This window comes from Macrobrachium nipponense, chromosome 3 (assembly GCF_015104395.2).
Source record: "Macrobrachium nipponense isolate FS-2020 chromosome 3, ASM1510439v2, whole genome shotgun sequence".
Taxonomy (NCBI): Eukaryota; Metazoa; Arthropoda; class Malacostraca; order Decapoda; family Palaemonidae; genus Macrobrachium; species Macrobrachium nipponense.
In genome coordinates, this window is record NC_087202.1 from 91,106,767 (window position 1) to 91,124,266 (window position 17,500).

The window sequence follows — 17,500 nt, forward strand, 5'->3', positions numbered from 1 at the left end:
TAGCATCACTATAGCCTCAATAAAAAAAAAGTGGTGTTGGTGCTACACGAGAAAGGAGCCAAACATATTAAGAATTGTGACGCAGTGGAGAATCAAGAAAAAACTACTCACTCATATTTCGGAACATCTGTTGAAAAAACACGATTAAGAGAGTTTGAAATAAAATATAGTGTAGCAGTTGCGTGCCATAGTAGTGTTCGCTCAGTTAATCATTTTACAGAAATAATCAAGGAGTACAGCAAGAAAAGTAGGCTTGAAAACACCTGGCTACATCGAACAAAGTGTGCTAAGCTCATTTCAAATGTTGTTGCTAAGGCTTGCTTTGAGGAACTTATTGAAAAGTTGAAAGACGTTAGGTTTTCATTGCTTATAGATGTGTAAGGACAACGCTTATTCATAATTTTCTCTGTACATAATTCATCATTCGCGTTGTTCTTACTTCCCCCTGAGAGAGCATTCAGCGGGCTTTCCGTCAGTGTATAAAGCTTGTATAACCACATATTGTGTACTTTTATATATTGTATTTTATGTCTCTCAAGAAACACAGCATGCGGACGGAAATGTGGTCACCGACCCGCGAGAGAGTAAAAGTGGGTCGGCGAGACCCGATTTGTGTTTCTTGAGAGACATAAAATACATATATAAAAGTACACAATATGTGGTTATACAAGCTTTATACACTGACGGAAAGCCCGCTGAATGCTCTCTCAGGGGGAAGTAAGAACAACGCGAATGATGAATTATGTACAGAGAAAATTATGAATAAGCGTTGTCCTTACAAATACTCCCCCCCTAAGACAATAATTAGGTATGATTGTTGGCTGACTTCTTTGTACTTCGGGTAGTTCACTCGCGGAAGCGAGCTGGACGGCGGAGGCGCCCTCGGGTGCGTGATAGTTAGTTGTTTGGTGGTAGATCCTCGGGGCCTTTTCCGGGGACGGGATGCCTCCCCTGAGGTGATCCTCGGGGGGTTCGACCGTCTTTCGAGGGCGGCCGCGGCTACGGCTAGGAGGTTTGGCGATCGAAGGAGTCGCTTTTTCCGAGGAAGATTGAGGCGCCCTGTGGAATCCGCGTCTGCGAGGTCCTCGTCCATGATGAAGGCTGGTTTCAGGCGGTCGATTGTGACCCAGTCCTCGCGACCGTTGATGGATAAGAGATATGCCTTGTCAGTGCGTCGTAGGACGCGGAAGGGACCGCGGTAGGGTCTCGTTAGAGGCGGGCGGCGGGAGCGTCGTCCCTGACGAAGACGTGCTTGCACGATGATAGGACCTTCGGGAGGAAACGGGAACGTTTGGTTCTGTCGGAGAAGGTTTTGACGCAGGGCGTGAACTTCCCGGCGGATTCCCGAAGCCTGGCGATGGAGACGTCAGCGTCGTCGGCATTGGTCGGGAAGAACTCGCCAGGGACTGTTAATGGCTCCCCGTATACCTTCTCCGCGGGTGATGCCTCGCCGTTTGCGCGCGGGGCAGTCCTGAGACCGAGGAGGACCCCACGGTAGTTGGCTCTTCCAATTTTCGTCGGTGCAGCGCGCCATCAGGGAAGCCTTGATCGAACGGTGGACTCTCTCCACCATGCCGTTAGCTGCTGGGTTGTAGGCGGTGGTGGCATGTAGCGACGTTCCCATTAGGCGGGCCAGGGCAGTCCACAACTCCGACAGGAAAACTGGTCCGCGGTCTGTCGTGATTTTCGTCTGGCACTCCGAATCGACTGATCCAGCTGGCGAGGAGTGCTTCGGCACATGCTTTCGTGGTCGCCTCCGACATCGGCGTTGCCTCGGGCCATCTGGTGGGAGCGATCGATTACCGTCAGGAGGTACCTGGCGCCTTCCGACGGGGGCAGGGGGCCAACGACGTCTATGTGGATGTGGCCGGAATCCTTGTTTCGGCTGCGGAAATTTCCCCACGCCTGATTCCGTGTGCCGACTGATTTTTGCTAGTTTGGCAAGGCACGCAGGTCCTGGCCCACTCGAGGAGTCCTTCCGAATTCCATGCCAGACGAACTTCTCCGTCAGGAGGCGCACCGTCGTCCGGCCCGAGGGGTGCGAGAGTCCGTGTATGACGTCGAACACGGCTTTCCTTCGGGAGGCTGGGATCAGCGGGCGCGGGCGGCCCCGTGCTGATGTCGCAGAGGAGCGTCATGCCTGCGGGTCCGAAAGGCACGTCTTCCCACTTGAGGGCGGTGATAGCAGTGCGGTATGCGGCAGTCTCCGGGTCGGCAGCCTGTTCCCGGGCGAGGTCTTCGTAGTCGACCCCGAGACGCACGGCGTTGATTTTCTATCCTCGATAGGGCGTCTGCCACGGGTTCTTCTCGCCAGGCACGTACTGGATGGTGCAACCGAACTCTGCGATGGCTGCTAGGTGCCTCTGTTGTCTCGCTGACCAAGCGTCGCCCGCCTTGGTGAAGGCGTGTACCAAAGGGAGGTGGTCCGTCCTGATCGTAAAGGGGGAGCCCTCGAGGAGGTAGCGGAAATGTCGCACTGCTTGGTACACTGCCAGGAGTTCGCGGGGTCGAACGTGCTGTACCTCGTCTCGGCTCTGATAGTTTTTTGCTGTAGAAGGCGAGTGCTGGGGCTCGCCCTGGACCACCTGCTCGAGGACAGCCCCGCAGGCGACGTTGCTGGCGTCCGGTGGTGAGGCGTAAAGTGCAGCAGGGTCTTGGTGGCATAATGTCGCCGCTCTGGCGAGGGCCCTCTTCGTCTCGTTGAAAGCCTTCTCTTGTTCGGCCTCCCACGTTAGGGCCTTTGGTTTCCCCTTCAGGACCTGTGTTAGAGGAGACATGGTGCGGGCGGCGGCGGGGATGAATCGGCGGTAGTAATTGACCATTCCGATGAACTCCTGCAGGGACTTGACCGTGGTTGGTGTTGGGAACTTCTGCACCACGCCCTACCTTCGAGGCCATGGGGCGCACGCCCGTCGCGGAGATCTCGTGTCCGAGGAAGTCCACCTTCTCGGCGCCGAAGGTGCATTTGTCGAAACGGACGACCAGCCCGTTTTCCTGCAGGCGCTTCAGGACCGCTCGGACGTGATGTAGGTGCTCCTCCAAGGACCTGGAAAAAATCAAGATATCGTCGACGTAGCAGACGCAGAAGGGCAGGTCCCCCAGGATGCTGTCCATCAGGCGCTGGAAGGTGGCCCCTGCATTCCTCAGGCCGAAGGTTGAGTAATGGAAAACGAAGGAGCCAAAAGGCGTGATGATGGCAGTCTGGGACATCCTCGGGGTGCACTGGAACCTGGAAATAGGATTTTAAAGAGGTCCATTTTTGTGAAGACCTTCGCCCCATGAAGGGCCCCTGTCAAATCCTGCATGTTTGGCAAGGGGTATTGGTCGGGGATTGTAGCGAGGTTGAGTCTTCTGTAGTCTCCGCAGGGCCTCCAGGTGCCGTCAGGTTTCTGTACCATGTGCAGGGGCGACGCCCAAGGGCTCGATGCTTTCTTGCAGATGCCCATTCGTTCCATCTCCGAGAACGCCTGCTTCGCCTCTGGAGGCGGCCTGGAGGGAGTCGTCGGAACTTCGCGTGTGTCGGGGGGGCCTGTGGTGGCTATGTGGTGGAATATCCCGTTGCTTGGGCGGCGTCCCTGCCGCCTGACGAAGTTCCGGCTTGAAGACTTCGGGGAACTCCTGCAGGAGGTTTGCCGTATTTGTGGGGGGCGATGGTACAAATTGTAGGGGCGCCCGGGCCTGCTGCTAGTGGAAGGGAAAGGCATGTCCCCGTGTCGAGGAGGCGTTTGTTTGCGGCCCACGTCCCACCAGGAGGCCGTTCTGCGCCAGGAAGTCTGCCCCCAGTAGCGGGATCCTGACGTCGCGATTGTGAATTCCCAGACGTAGTTTCGCCCCAAGATGGATATCTCGAGGGGCTTCGTGCCGTAGGAACGGATGGGGGTGGGGGTTTCCCGTTTGCGGCGACGAGGGAGGTTGTTTTGTGGGCGGGCTCGCGGCTTTACGGTCTTTTCCTGACGGCGGGAATATCGAGTGCATTGCCCCCGTATCCACCAACATCCTCCGGCCGGAGATCGCGGTTCGCTGACGTAGAACCCTACGGTGTGTGGTTCCGACGCGGCCGTTGCCACGGGCGGCCTTGGTTTTGTTTGCCGTCGTCGTTTTTTTGACTGTTGGAAGGTGCAAGGGCTTTCGCACCTCCTGGCAAATCTCCCGAACCTCCGGTGGAAGCGGCACCAGGAGTTTTCACCTCGCTGCGTGTGGGAGGACTTCCCTTGGGATACGGCGCCGATCTCTTGCGTTGGGTCGTCGTCGTCTTCTTCTTTCTCTGCGGCCAGGCACACGGAGGATCGGGGGGGGGGTGGGGGGCGGCGAGCTTCGCGGCATTGTTTGACAACGTCAGCTTCTGCCTTCTCTAGTAGTTCGTCGTCCTCTAGGGTGTACGCGTCGGTCAGCTGCTTTCGGACGTCCGGCTCGAGTTGCCGCAGGAATATTTCGCGGCTCAGGCTGATCTCTACCTTTTTTCCGTCGGGGCCTATTTCGGACAGACGGACGAGGCCCATCACAGTGTCCCAGGCATCTTGGGTGTCGGCGCCGCGCATGGGTTCGCGACTAGGTCGAGGGCGCGGGCGGCCCTTTCAGCGATAGGCACGGAATTAGGCTGTCAAGAAGCCTTTCTTTTATCTCGTCGAGCGTGACGAGTCCGATTCGTGCTCGACGGTCAGCCAGTTAGATATTCGGCCGAGCACCTCTGTCGGGAGAGCCGCTGCGACGAGGTCAGCCTGCAGCACTTTGTTTGTGAGCCCCGCGATCCGGAATTGCCCTTCGGCTCGGAAGAACCAGGAAGACGGGTCAGCCGTTGTGAAGGGGGGCAATTTGACAGCTTGAGCGGCCGCTGTGTCAGAGTCCGTCGCTGGGGCGGGGGAGGCAGGGCGGGTTTCCCGCGAGGTTTCCCGCGAGGTACTGTTTGCGCCCATTGTCCTCTCTCACAAAACGGTCGACAGAGTCGTGAATGGCGGGCCAAACCGTTTGAGGAAACGCCTGAACACACCTTGGGCAGGTATGCCGTATTTAGTCCGTTAGAGGCGTTGGTTATTTCCACGGTAGGAGCTTTCAGAGATCTATACTGAGGCGCCGTATGAGTCCGTTAAAGATCTCTGAAGGTGAGCGGCGGTAGTGAGTCCCTTAATGGCTGAGCCAAAACCGCTTGGGTCACCGTCCAAACCGGGAGGTCACCAGTTGTGAGAGGTGGACAAAGAGGCAGGTAGAAGTGTACTGATTTTTATTACAGTCAAGGGAAATATAAATATACAGCATGCGGACGGAAATGTGGTCACCGACCCGCGAGAGAGTAAAAGTGGGTCGGCGAGACCCGATTTGTGTTTCTTGAGAGACATAAAATACAATATATAAAAGTACACAATATGTGGTTATACAAGCTTTATACACTGACGGAAAGCCCGCTGAATGCTCTCTCAGGGGGAAGTAAGAACAACGCGAATGATGAATTATGTACAGAGAAAATTATGAATAAGCGTTGTCCTTACAGATGAATCTACAGATGTGACAGTTTCTAAGCTCTTGTGTCTTTGTGTTAAGTTCTACTCAACCAAGGAAAATATTTTGAAAACAGAATTTCTTGCTTTGTTGCAAATTACTTCAGCTGCTGGCGAAAGTATATTTAAAGCAATAGGAGAATTTTTTGCTAACATAAAAGTGGACCTAGCAAACTGCGTTGGATTCGCCTCTGATGGTGCAAGTAACGTGTGTGGGGCCCACAATTCTGTATTGTCTCGTTTGAAGAATATTTCACCTGGCATCACTTTCCTTAAATGTACATGTCATAGCCTTGCTCTTTGTGCTGAGTATGCTTTCAAAAAACTGCCCGCGAATTTGGATTACTTGTTAGCAGAAGTCGCACGTTGGTTCGAGTGCAGCACCCTAAGAAGGGAAGACTTCCAGACGGTGTTTAATGCAATGAATGAGGAGTATATTCATTCAACTAAATTCATTACCCATAGTACAACAAGGTGGCTGGTGAAGGGGGAATGTATGTTTTCTATTTTATCACAATGGCACGAGCTGATAGCTTACTTTTCTGCCATAAATGAGGACAGAAAGTATTATGCACGAGTGTTAAATGGAAGGCTTGATGATCGCCGAAACTTTTTGTATTTGACATTTGTGCTACCTATTATTCAAGACTTTGAGAAAGTAAATTCAGCTTTCCAAGCTACAAATGCTGATCCTGCTAAAGTTTTTGAGGATCTACGTCAGCTGCACAAATCACTTTCAACCGAGTTACTGTCAGCCGTCATAAGAATAAAGTCAAGATTGCACTTCAGTGGAAGCTGCTGCAAAAACTTCATTGCTACAAAGAACATGCTGAGTTTGTTTAATGACTCTATGTATAGATCATCTGACGGAGCATCCACATCTAGTAGTTCATCTACACCAAGTACAAATGATGACTATACGAATGAAGACTTTGATTATGTTATTGCTGTCCCATTTTAGAAATTTGGTGAGTTGACAATTTATTTGTATAATTTGTATGGTAATGCGTAAATCTTACTTTTGTTTATAGTTTTTTTTTCGGGAATATATATGGGTGTTAGAGGAGTTTGGCATAATTTGGCATATTTTTGTGAGGCATTTGGCATATTTTGGTGAGAGCAACCTGGCAACCCTACAAAGGAGCCGTTTCATATGTTTCATCATACTGCTACTACTACTACTACTACTACTGCAGTCGGCACGTGTCGAGAATTTTCGAAAATTAGTATTCGCGATCTAGAGGTATCGTATTTACACACAGTACAGCTGAAAATAGCAAAGCCGCTGAACTTGAAGTACGAGAAGAAAAATCACCTAAACTTCATAAGTAAAGGGAAGCTTTTTTGACCCATCTACGTTGTGTAATACCTAACCCAAGAGTAGACCAGCGGACTCCATTACGATGCCCAAGTCAAAGAGAGACAAGAAAAGTAGGTATCATAGTCTGTGCTGCTTTCAATTCTTTTATGTTTACTGTATTTACCGAATGTAAGAAAAAACTTTGTTACATCTTAATGGTAAATTCTTACGGTAGGGAATTAGTAGGCCTAATACCTAGGTAGGGTGAACAACCGCGGACGATCCATCGTTATCACGCTGGCCAGGCCTTATTCACTCGATATTTAGGTAATCGGTGAAACAAGAATACAATCACAACTGTAAGCATACCATTCAAAAGATTGAAGTTTCGTCAACATAATGTGATATATGAAAGCCCCATACGAACTGAAATATAGGGTAAAACATCACAGCAGGCCAAACAGGCCACCTACATTCAACGCTTGCCACTCTCCGAAAAAGTACATTATAACGCGTCCTGACACCGGAGATGGGCATCAGTCGCGACTTGTTGTTGGTGAGAAACGGAGCTAAAGACCTCTACTCTCCTTTCGAAGTAAGTATTTTCTCCAAAGTTAGAAATTAAGGCCAAATTTTAAGATTTAAACAGAGGGTACTGAAAAGGGTGGCTACGGCAGTGGAAATCTCACCAAAACGCTTTAGAAATTTTTACTTACAACAAAAAATGTTTCGAAGATTGACGCCATCTTGATGTTTACGGCGGAGTCGCTTGTGTCAACAAACTTCCCATTTCCTGTGCTAAATCTGCATCACCACTCGTACCCATAGACGCTGGGGCACTTTCATCACAACAATCGTAAACCAACCTCTTACCAGCACTTATTCAAGGGGACTACGGCATTCTTTGCGGCGTTTTGCGCTCTTCAATTGGTTATCAGTGTTGTCAATTGGTATGTGTTTACCCTCCAAACTAGGTATAAGACTTACACAAAACCGGGGAAATAAGTGAAATTAGCGTATCTATTTGTATTATATATACGTACATATTACAGCAATTTTATCATTACTGCATTACTATGACAACTAGAATTCATCGAAACAGTTTGTAAATGCATCGGCGTATGTGTGACGCTCCACTAGATTGGCAACGATGAGTCATTTTTCCTCACGTCGTCTGCTCGTAAGTATACATCCAAAGAAACATTTGTAATTTTGGGGGGTTAATTTGGTTGCAAAAAAGGGCATAATAGACATGAATTAAATAAACATTTTTGAAGTAAAGTAAACTAAATATTTTGAAGTAAAGTTAAACTAAATAATTGGGAGTAAAGTAAACAATTTAAGGGATAAAGCTTTGCATCTCATAATCAGTGTTGTCGTCTGCTGCTCGTAACTGTGTTTGCGGAGTGAGTGCTTAGGAACCAGGAACCACAGCGTGGTTCAAGTGCACTGTGGAGTGAATTAAGACCAAAATGTGTATAATTTACAATCAAATAAGCACTGTGGAGTTTCAGTTGTGATGGCAGTAAGGATAAAAACTACCGATTACAAGGTAAGAATGAATTCAGTTCCAACCATAACCCCGGGAATAACAAGTTTCATACTTTCACTAATACAGGCAACAAAATGTTCTTTTACTGTGCTGATTACAACTGCAATCTTGAGAAAGATCAATAAACGTTACATATATACGCTAACATTGTTCAAATGAGTGCTGGGAAGGCTGGGGAAAGATGGTGGCCGTCACTGATGAGAACCGTCCATGCAAAACGTAGCCGCCATATTGAATTTCAAAACTGCCTTGAAAACATATTTTACGAAGAGCTCACATGCTTATTTTAGTTCGTATGGGGCTTTCATATATCACATTATGTTGACGAAACTTCAGTCTTTTAAATGGTATGCTTAGAGTTGCAATTGTATTCTTGTTTCACCAATTAAATATCGAGTGAATAAGACCCATCCACCGTGATGAGGGTTGGCCTGCCGTGGTATTCTACCCTAAGCATGTGAGCTCTTTGCAAAATGGTATGTTTTTAAGGCAGTTTTGAAGTCCAATATGGTGGCTATCTTTTGGCTGACCGGTCTAACCACGGACAATCCACCATCTTTCCCAGCCTTCCCAGCACTCATTTGAACAATATTAGCGTATATACTAGCCTATGTAACGTTTATTGATCTTACTCAAGGTTACAGTTGTAATCAGCTCAATAAAACATTTTGTTGCCTATATTAGTGAAGTATGTAACTTTTTATTCTCGGGGTCATGGTTTGAACTTAATTCATTTTCACCTTGTATAATCGGTGGTTTCATACATTCAACTTACCTGTCAGATATATACATAGCTATCGACTCTGTCGTCCCCGACAGAAATTCAAATTTCGCGGCACTCGCTACAGGTAGGTCAGGTGATCTACCGCCCTGCTCTGGGTGGCAGGACTAGGAACCATTCCCGTTTTCTAATCAGATTCTCTCTGTCGCCGGTAGTATCAACATTGTTGTTACTTCCTCCTGACTTGAATACTTCTTTTTTCACAACGCTTTGATCATCTTTCGACTGATTTTTGGTGACGTACTTGGATCGTTGTTTGGCATTCGCTATCGTGGACTGTGTTTTGGACTTCGCTTTGGATTTTCGTGAATATGTCTGATTCTAGTGTAAGCTTCAGAGTGTGTGTGAATGAGGGCTGTAAGGTGAGGATTCCGAAAGCTTCGGTAGATCCTCACACTACATGCAGTGGTTGTAGAAGGGTTGAATGCTCAATTAAAAAAATTGAGAATACGTGTAACGAGTGTGAGAGATTGAGTGCGCAAGAATGGAAGAATCTGACTTCTTACTTGAAGAAGTTAGAGAAAGATAGAGAGAGGAAGGCGGCTTACAAAAGCCGGAAAATGTCTAGTAGTTCTGTAGCTTCTTCTTCTCATAATTATGCCCATTCTATTTCAGCCCGTTCACAAGTTAATCCCTCTGATTCCGCCTCAGAAAGGATGACAGGCGAAGCTTTCACGTCCGCTGAAAAGGAATTGGAAAGAACCTGAGCTCAATTCTAGCCCCAAGCGCTTCTCTGAAGAGGATGCGCCTTCGGTAATCAAGAAAGCTAGAAAGGAGTTAGATCCTTGGAATTGTAAAAGACTCTCGAGCGCCTTCCAGATCTCCTCCTCCTGATTCGAATGAGCCTTCGACCAGGAAAATTTTGATGAATGTGCAGGAGCAATTAGCGTCTTGGTAGGAGTACTTTCTAAAGAGCCTACCCTCGTTAAAAAGGGATTGACATGGCTTCCGGATTAAGAGTTCCAAATACCGATCTCCTGTCGGGCGTGACGAACCCTCCAGGGGAGTTGTCGCACAGGCGGCCATCTCTGGGGGGAGCAGTGCGTTAGGCAGGCGAGACGTGGGAAAGGAGTAACTCCTGCCAAGCGTCTGGCGCCAACTAGGAGCCAGGCGCCAAGTAGGCGCAAAGAGCCTGAATTTACTGTAGATCGTTCTAGGCCCAGATTCTTCATCCAAGCAACAAGAGCCAACTGGAGAAGAGAGAACTCCTGATAGGAGTAAAAGCGCCCGCTAAGCGCAATATACTTGCCATTCGAAAGGCGCATTCCATGAGCGATACTCCTACCAAGCCACAGGAGTATTCGGAACAAAACTAGATGCGCCTTCCATAGGTCAGGAGTATTCGGAAAGAGATACTCCTGCCAGGCGCCTTGAGTACTCTGACCCTCGATACTCCTCCCAGGCGCCAGGAGTATTCTAGACTTTTTACTACTACCTACCAGGCGCCAGGAGTATTCGAAGCGCGATGTGCCTACCAAGCGCCAGGAGTATTCTGAGCTTAATACTCCTAACAGGCGCCAGGAGTGTTTGGAGCGAGATGCGCCTACAGACGGCAGGAGTATTCGAAGAGTGTTACGACTGTCAGGCGCCAGGAGTATTCCAAACAGGATACTCCTACCAGGCTCCAGGATATTCTCAGCGAGATACTCCTGCTAAACGCCAGGCGCATTTCTCCTCATGAAGAGCTTGATATCCGAACAGGAGTCTAACAGGCGTAAAACGGTTATACGTGACTCGCCTAATGATAAACGTAAGGAGAGAGTTACTCCTAGCCCCTCTCCTAATAGAAGTGCTTCTTCTTCGGAAAGGAAGAAATCAAGAGAGGAGACAGAGGAGGGAAGGGAGCCTTCTCCTTCCGAGCCTATTAATTTAGATGACGTCTCGGAGGACGAAGTTACTAACAGAGAAGGGCTTTCGAATTACAAAGTTCTTTCTGCTCTTCTCTTAGAAGAATATGGAGATGCATTGACTCCAGCTGCTCCTCCTTCTCCGCGCTCTCTCTTTTCAAGTATGAAGGCGCACAAGTCTTCATCTTTCCTGAAAATGAAGCCGGCCATATCCATGAAAAGGGCCTTACAATCTCTTGACTCCTGGATCAAGACAAAGAAGGAGTTAGGAAGGACTATCTTTTGCATGCCTCCCGCTAAACTAAGGGGTAGGAGAGGCATATGGTATGAAACGGGAGAAAATACGGGATTGTCTCTGCCCGTTTCAGCTGAATCGGACTTCTCCAGTCTCGTAGACTCGTCGAGGAGACATGCCTTAAATTCAGCGAAAGCAACATTGGGTCTTTCGGAAATGGACCATCTCCTCAAGGGACTTTTTCATACCTTAGAAGTATTTAACTTCCTAGATTGGTCCCTTGGGGTTATTGCTAAGAAGTCCCATGAAAAAGAACAACTAAGCCTGAAAACCTTACATAGCATCCTTACATGCATCGATAAGGCGGTTCAAGATGGATCGGGCGGAAGTGTGCTCCTCTTCGGTGCGGGAATACTAAAAGAAGAGAGCGGTTTCATAGTGCCTTTCTCACTAAGGCTGTCTCGCCTTCGCAGAGATCCGCTTTGCTGTATGCGCCTCTCTCTGAACATTTATTTCCTTCTCGATTGGTGAGAGACATTGCCCATTCGCTAACTGAGAAAGCCACTCAAGATCTTTTAAGGCAATCCTCAAGGAAAAATAGACCGGTGGCCAGTGAGGAAAAGAAAGCCTCTAGGCCAGCTCACAACAGCAGCCCTTTCGAGGTGCCTCAGGCTAGATCCATCATCAGAAGCAAGTCAACGGAAAAAAGGGGAAGATCTGCCTTCCGTCCCTTTAAAAGAAGGGAAAATGAGAAATCTTTCCTCCAGACACCTGTAGGAGCCAGTTACAATTCTTTGCGGGAGCATGGGAAGACATAGGATCCGATCCTTGGTCGATGTCAATAATCAAGAAGGGTTATTATCCCATTCAAGGTATCAAGGACCCCAGGCCCCCCTTGACAACATCACCGGGAGGGAACTGTCAGCCAAGATACAAGGGGGACCCTGTTCTGATGGATAACTCTTCGTCAAATGGTGGAACAGATGTGGGACAAAAGAGCAATAGAGCTGGTACTGGATCAAAGCTCCCCGGGGTTTTACAATCGCTTGTTTCTCGTAGCGAAAGCCTCGGGGGGGATGGAGACCGGTACTGGATGTAAGTTCGCTGAACAAATTCGTACAACAACAGAAGTTCAGCATGGAAACGTCTGCCTCATACTTGCAGCTCTCCGTCAAGGAGATTGGATGGCGTCCTAGATCTTCAAGACGGCATATTTCCACGTCCCGATTCACCATTCGTCGAGGAAGTACCTTCGTTTCATGTTCGAGGGAAGGATCTATCAGTTCAGGGCCCTGTGTTTCGGCCTTTCTACGGCTCCCCAAGTCTTTACAGACTTGATGAAAAATGTGTCAAAACACCTTCACATGAAAGGGATAAACGTCTCCCTATACCTGGACGACTGGCTCATCAGGGCTAGGTCTCGAAAGCAGTGCCTGGAGGACCTTTCAACAATCCTGGAATTGACAAAGACATTAGGATTAATCGTGAACCTCGAGAAATCTCAGATGGTCCCCAGCCCAGACGTAGTCTATCTGGGGATTCAGATGGATTCTCGGGGTTTTCGAGTATTTCCTTCTCAAGAGAGAGTAAGGAAAGGCTGTGCCACAGTATTGAACTTCTTAGAGAAAGAGCGTACTTCAGCGAGGGAATGGTTGAGCCTTCTGGGGACCCTTTCCTCGCTCGAACAGTTCTTTCCTCTAGGAAGACTACATCTCCGTCCGCTTCAGTTCTTCCTGAGAAGCAGTTGGAGTTGGAAGACAGGACAGCTCTCGGACACGTTTCCAATCTCATTAGAAGTAAAGCAACAATTAAGGTGGTGGTTGACCCCCTTAGAAGAAAACAAAGGAGTATCCTTAGAAGTTCGGAACCCAAAACCTGACATTGTTCTCAGACGCGTCGGAGACAGGTTGGGGGGTGGTGCGACTTTAGGGTCCAAAGAAGTGTCAGGCACCTGGTCGGAAGAGCAGGTGTCATGGCACATAATTGCAAGGAGCTCTTTGCGATTCACCTCGCGCTAAGGAGCTTCGAGCAGATAGTCAGAGACAAAGTAATACAGATAAACTCCCGACAATACGACCGCTCTGGCTTATGTCAAGAAACAAGGAGGAACTCACTCTTTCTTGCCCTTATACGAACTGGCAAGAGATCTGCTGATTTGGGCAAATCAAAGGAACGTGGTTCTTCTAACGAGATTTGTTCAAAGGGAGAGGAACGTGAGAGCGGACAGACTGAGCAGGAGGTTCCAGGTCCTTCCTACAGAATGGACCCTCCACTCGGAAGTCTGTCAGACCCTTTGGTATCTTTGGGTGAAACCGCAGATAGATCTATTCGCCACGTTTCTCTCCAAAAGGATAGATACATTTGTGACCCTGGTAGAAGATCCCAGGGCTTATGCAATAGACGCCCCCCCCCCCATTTCTCCTGGGACTGGTCAGGGCTAGACGTTGTACGCTCTTTTTCCCCCATTCAAGATTCTGGGGGAAGTAGTCAGAAAGTTGTGGCCTCGAAGGGAACCAGAATGACTCTGATAGCCCAATATTGGCCATCCCGAATTTGGTTCACGGAGGTGATGGAGTGACAGTGGACTTCCCCAGATCTCTTCCAAACAGGATAGATCTGCTCAAACAACCCCACTTTCGAGAGGTACCATCAAAATCTACCCGCTCTTGCTCTGATCTGCCTTTCGACTATCGAAAGACTTGTCAGAGCGAGAGGGTTTTCTCGCAAGGCGGCAAGCCGCAATTGCTAGAGCCCGCAGATCATCTACTAGGCGAGTTGTACCAATCGAAGTGGGAAGTTTTCAGAAACTGGTGCAGGTCGAAGAAGCTTTCCTCTTCCAATACCTCTGTAACCGAAATTGCGGATTTCCTTCTTTTCCTGAGGGAAAAGTCACATCTCTCTTGTACCAACAATTAAAGGATACAGAAGTATGCTTTCGTCAGTCTTTAGAAACAGGGGCTTAGACTTGACGAATAATAAAGATTTACACGATCTCATCCGCTCCTTTGTAACGTCGAAGTCAGTAGAGCCTAGGATTCCGAGCTGGAACTTAGATGTTCTGAAATTTCTGTCCTCGAAAAAGTTCGAACAACTTCATACGGCTTCATTCCGGATATCACTAGAAAGTGTATATGTTTGCTATCTCTGGCTACGGCTAAAAGGGTCAGCGAGTTGCACGCCCTTGAGTCACGAGTTGGCTTCAAAGAAGATTTATCGCGATTTGTTCATTCACCAGACTCTTTTTCTTGCCAAAAACGAGAACCCTTCGAATCCCTGGCCTAGGAGTTTCGAGGTAAAAGGACTTACTAGCCTAGTAGGCAGAGAAATAGAAAGATCACTTTGTCCAGTTAGAGCACTGAAATTCTATCTGGACAGAAAGAAGCGGTTGGGAGGCTCACAACATGGTCTATGGTGCTCGGTGAAAGACCCCAAGAGACCTATGTCTAAAAATGCTTTGGCCGTTCTTTGTTAGAAGTTAATTACCGAGGCTCATAAGAACTGCCCCAGATGACTCTTTTAATCTTTAAGAGTAAGAGCTCATGAGGTAAGGGCAATCGCGACATCAATTGCGTTCCAGAGAAATATGTCACTTAAAATATTTTGGACGCAACCTATTGGAGATGCAACTCAGTATTTGCATCTCATTATTTAAAAGATGTGCGAGTAACGTATGAGAAATGTTTTTCTCTAGGTCCGTTTGTGTCAGCACAGACGGTTCTGGGTAAAGGTAGAGAGCACTGATCCTTAAATATGTGTACGTAACCCTCTTGTCGGATGTCTTGTGTTTTCCTGTGCATGGGAGTGTCAGATGTCGCACTGGCGGCCTTCACTTCTCTTCATTAGGAAATCGAGTGACAGCTGACTATTAGAGGTGTACAAAATTTTTTGTTTGATTTTGTATGTATGATTTTCGAGTTGTGGTTTGTTTTGCTAGAGTTTGGGAATGACTCTTAACAATCTTAGAACTAACATGGGTTAGGATCGGGTGATCGGGATCGGTTGTGTGCTCCTTAAAGAAGGCGTGTTGTCATATAAGCGGATTAGCACCCCTTGACAAATGCCAGTTAGGCTCTGCCGAGTAAGTGGGATAAGACCCCATCGACAGACCAGCAAGAACTCTTGGCCACAGATCACTATCTCGCTAAGGCTCTTGAGGTGAAGCAGACTCCTGGGCAGTAGCCACGAAGTCTTCCATCTAATAAGGTAGGAACCAAGGTTTATTTATACCTACAACATATGTTGTTTACCTGTCTAGTCAGTAAGTTAGCTGTCTCTTGCCCTCCACCAAAGGGTGTCAATCAGCTATGTATATATCTGACAGGTAAGTTGAATGTATGAAAATGATATTGTTATGATACAATAAAGTTTCATACATACTTACCTGGCAGATATATACGATTGAAGACCCACCCAGCCTCCCCGCAGGAGACAGGTGGAAGAGAGAATCTGATTAGAAAACGGGAATGGTTCCTAGTCCTGCCACCCAGAGCAGGGCGGTAGATCACCTGACCTACCTGTAGCGAGTGCCGCAAAATTTGAATTTCTGTCGGGGACGACAGAGTCGATAGCTATGTATATATCTGCCAGGTAAGTATGTATGAAACTTTATTGTATCATAACAATATCATTTTTATCCTTACTGCCATCACAACTGAAACTCCACAGTGCTTATTTGATTGTTATTATACACATTTTGGTCTTAATTCACTCCACATTGCACTTGAACCACGTTGCTGTTCCTGGTTCTTATCTAAGTACTCACTCCGTAAACACAGTTACGAGCAGCAGACGACAACACTGATATGAGGAGCAAAGCTTTATTCCCTTAATTGTGTACTTTACTCATTATTTAATTTAACTTTACTTCAAAATGTTTATTTAATTCATGTCTATTATCCCTTTTTTTGCAACTAAATTAATCCCGAAAAATTACAAATATTTTGGATGTATAGCCTACTACTTACGAGCAGACGATGCAAGGAAAAATGACTCATCGTTGCCAATCTAGTGGAACGTCACACATACGCCGATGCATTTACAAATTGTTTCCATGAATTCTAGTTGTCATAGTAGTGCAGTAATGATAAAATTGCTGTAATATGTATATATACTACAAATCTAGGTACGCTAATTTAACTTATTTCCCCGGTTTTGTGTAAGTCTTATACCCAGTTTGGAGGGTAAACATATACCAATTGACAACACTGATAGACAATTGAAGAGCGCAAAACGCCGCAAAGAATGCCGTAGTCCCCTTGAATAAGTACAAATAAGTGCTGGTAAGAGGTCGGGGTTACGATTGTTGTGATGAAAGTGCCCCAGCGTCTATGGGTACAAGTGGTGTGTGGATTTAACACAGGAAATGGGAAGTTTGTTGACACAAGCGACTCTGCAAACACCGAGATGGCGTCAATCTTCTAAATATTTTTAATCGTAAGTAAAAACTTCAAAAGCATTTTGGGGTTGTGGGCACTGCGTTGGCCACCCTTTTCATTACCCTATGTTTAAATCTTAAAGTATATGGCCTTAATTTCTAATTTTGGAGAAAATACTTCGAAAGGAGAGTAGAGGTCTTCAGCTCCTTCTCTCACCGCCAACAACTCGTGACTGATGACCATCTCCAGTGTCAGGATGTGTTAAAAGTACTTTTTCGCAGGGTGGCCTAGCCGTGGTAGTCGGTAAGTTGGCCAGTCCACACGGTTGTTGACCTTAGTATATCCTACAGGGCAAACAACCGCAGTCGATCCATAGTCATCGCATGGCTCGGCCTTATTCACTTGATTATTTAATTGGTGAAACAACAATACAATTACATCTTCAAGCATACCATTCAAAAGATTGAAGATTCGTCAACATAATGTGATATATGAAAGCGCCATAGGGTAAACAACTGAGTGTACTGGCCAACTCACCTACCACCGCGGTTTTTGGCCACCCTCCGAGAAAGTACTTTAACACGTCCTGGCACCGGAGATGGTCATCAGTCATGAGTTGTTGGTGGTGATAACAGGAGCTCAAGACCTCTACTCTCATTTTGAAGTAAGTATTTTCTCTAAAGTTAGAAATTAAGGCCATATTTTAAGATTTAAACAGAGGGTAATGAAAGGTGTGGCCAACACAGTGCACACTATACCCCAAAAACAAAAAAAAAAAAAAGCTTTTGAAATTTTTACTTACAAATCAAAAAGTTTAGAAGATTGACACCATCTCAATGTTTGCAGAGCTGCTTGTGTCAACAAACTTCCCATTTCCTGTGCTAAATCACAATAATCGTAAACCGTTCTCTAACCAAT

The 17,500-nt window shown here is 47.2% G+C and overlaps 1 protein-coding gene across 1 annotated transcript in view; it reads left to right on the forward strand.

Annotated features, from left to right (window-relative positions):
* The first annotated feature begins 6,666 nt into the window (after window positions 1-6,666).
* LOC135221886 (mRNA turnover protein 4 homolog) overlaps window positions 6,667-17,500 on the forward strand; it is a 48,445-nt gene continuing 37,611 nt past the window's right edge. Inside the window, exon 1 of the mRNA XM_064259845.1 lies at window positions 6,667-6,923. Within this exon, the coding sequence (XP_064115915.1) occupies window positions 6,896-6,923 (28 nt within the window). The 5' untranslated portion in view covers window positions 6,667-6,895. The remainder of the gene's footprint in view (window positions 6,924-17,500) is intronic.